General features: G+C 69.2%; 2 protein-coding genes across 2 annotated transcripts in view; one reads left to right on the top strand and one right to left on the bottom strand.

The window, feature by feature from the left end:
- Positions 1 to 146, top strand: part of CHLNCDRAFT_136298 (hypothetical protein) — a gene marked incomplete at both ends in the record, with an annotated part of 1,059 nt that extends 913 nt beyond the window's left edge. The window contains 2 exons of the mRNA XM_005845768.1: positions 44 to 75; positions 134 to 146. Coding sequence (XP_005845830.1) covers positions 44 to 75; positions 134 to 146 — 45 coding nt within the window. The remainder of the gene's footprint in view (positions 1 to 43; positions 76 to 133) is intronic.
- A 293-nt stretch (positions 147 to 439) lies between these two features.
- CHLNCDRAFT_58419 (hypothetical protein) overlaps positions 440 to 1,997 on the bottom strand; it is a gene marked incomplete at both ends in the record, with an annotated part of 5,117 nt that continues 3,559 nt past the window's right edge. The window contains 4 exons of the mRNA XM_005845660.1: positions 440 to 628; positions 864 to 962; positions 1,180 to 1,269; positions 1,542 to 1,619. Of these exons, the coding sequence (XP_005845722.1) occupies positions 440 to 628; positions 864 to 962; positions 1,180 to 1,269; positions 1,542 to 1,619 (456 nt within the window). The remainder of the gene's footprint in view (positions 629 to 863; positions 963 to 1,179; positions 1,270 to 1,541; positions 1,620 to 1,997) is intronic.

Raw genomic sequence — 1,997 nt, 5'->3', positions numbered from 1 at the left:
GGACACAGCACCGCCTCGCCTGCCGCCCCCGCCGCCGCCGCAGGCCAAGCTGCAGGCCCTGGAGCGCAGCGTGCAGTACGCGCTGGCCAGGCGGCTGCCGGAGGCGGAGCTGCTGCAGCTGCTGGACGCGCAGGCGGTCAGGGTGAGGGCGGCGGCGGCTGCGCCTGAGCAGCCAGCCTGCCTGCCTGCGCTTCAGCTTGCCGCTTGCTCTCCTTGCCAGGCCCCATCTTCGTCCATGCCATCCCTTCACTTGTCTCTCCACCACCCTTATGCCCTCCCCCTCCTCCGCCTGCCTCTCTGGCTGTGCTGCCCCACTGACCCTCATCCCCCCCCTTGCTGCTCCCTTCAACACACACACACACACACACACACCGCAGTCGGTGCTCTCACACTACGATGACCTGCTGATGGTGCTGGCCCCTTACCTCCACGAAAACCGCTACTCCTCCCACGCCCCCACTTCACCCCCCACCCACCCACCCAGCGTCAGCCCCACCCCAGCCCACCTGTCTGCCGCCGTGTGCAGGAGGCGGTGGGAGGTGAAGTGGCGGCCGTAGGAGGAGTAGCGGTTTTCGTGGAGGTAAGGGGCCAGCACCATCAGCAGGTCATCGTAGTGTGAGAGCACCGACTGCGGTGTGTGTGTGTGTGTGTGTGTGTTGAAGGGAGCAGCAAGGGGGGGGATGAGGGTCAGTGGGGCAGCACAGCCAGAGAGGCAGGCGGAGGAGGGGGAGGGCATAAGGGTGGTGGAGAGACAAGTGAAGGGATGGCATGGACGAAGATGGGGCCTGGCAAGGAGAGCAAGCGGCAAGCTGAAGCGCAGGCAGGCAGGCTGGCTGCTCAGGCGCAGCCGCCGCCGCCCTCACCCTGACCGCCTGCGCGTCCAGCAGCTGCAGCAGCTCCGCCTCCGGCAGCCGCCTGGCCAGCGCGTACTGCACGCTGCGCTCCAGGGCCTGCAGCTTGGCCTGCGGCGGCGGCGGGGGCGGCAGGCGAGGCGGTGCTGTGGCCAGGGTGAGGGGCGCCAGGCGTGGTGCTGTGGTCAAGGCAGGGCAGGGCGGCAGCTGGGGAGTGCTGCAAGCTTTGTGGAGGTGGACACCAACTTGGCGCTAGCGTTTCACCGGTACAATCAGTGCACTGGCAGTACCATACAGTGCCAACCATGTGGTACCACCAGTATCCCACCTCGTCTATCGTCTTCTTCATGGGGTAGGCGTACGGCTCGGGGCGGCGCGTGGCGCGCCAGAGCGAGTCCTTGGTCAGAGAGGGGGCGTCCTGCGGGCAGCGGGAGGTTGAGGGCGGCTGGGTGGCTTAGGTGGGTGGGTGGTTAGGTGGTGCGCAGGTCGGGCTGGCGGCATGGCTGGTGTGTGTGTGTGAGTGGCGGTGATGGTAGATGGGTGGACGGGCGGGGAGGGAGGGTGAGATGTAGGGGAGGAGGTTGGGTGCGTGCAGATGGAGCCTGGCCAGAGGTAGATACTCAGCGCCAGCTCGGCAGGTGCAACCACAAGGCGGCCAGCCAGGCAGCCAGGCGGCGCGGCAGCCCCCACCTCTGCCTCCTGCAGCAGGCGGCGCAGGCGGTCCTGGCGCCGCCGCCGGCTGGGGGCGTGTACCAGCGCCTCCAGCGCCTCTGCAGATAGGCAGGCAGGCGGGGAGGGAGGCAGGGAGGCAGGCAGGGTTGGGGGTTTGGACGCTGGCAGGCAGGCAGGGAGGGAGGGCTGGGTTTCCAAACTGGCAGGCCCGGCTGCACGGTCAGCGGCACACGAGCGCCAGGCCAGCCGGCACACCAGCCGTCGAGCGCGCAGCAGCTGCTCAGCAAGCTGCCAGGAAAGACGCGCCGCTGCGGTCTCCAGCGCAGCCCAGCCAGCCAGAGGGGCCCCCTCCCTGCTCCCGCCACCGTGCCCTTCACTCCCCGCTCCCCGCCCGACGCGCGCCGCACCTTCCAGCTTCGCCTTATCCACCTCCGCCACCTCAGCCGCCGCCTCAGCCGCCACCTCAGCAGCCGC

The sequence above is a fragment of the Chlorella variabilis genome, assembly GCF_000147415.1.
Source record: "Chlorella variabilis unplaced genomic scaffold CHLNCscaffold_16, whole genome shotgun sequence".
In the NCBI taxonomy this organism is placed as follows: domain Eukaryota; kingdom Viridiplantae; phylum Chlorophyta; class Trebouxiophyceae; order Chlorellales; family Chlorellaceae; genus Chlorella; species Chlorella variabilis.
Note: the sequence above shows the minus strand (reverse complement) of the source record. Positions and strands in the feature narration are given on the sequence as shown.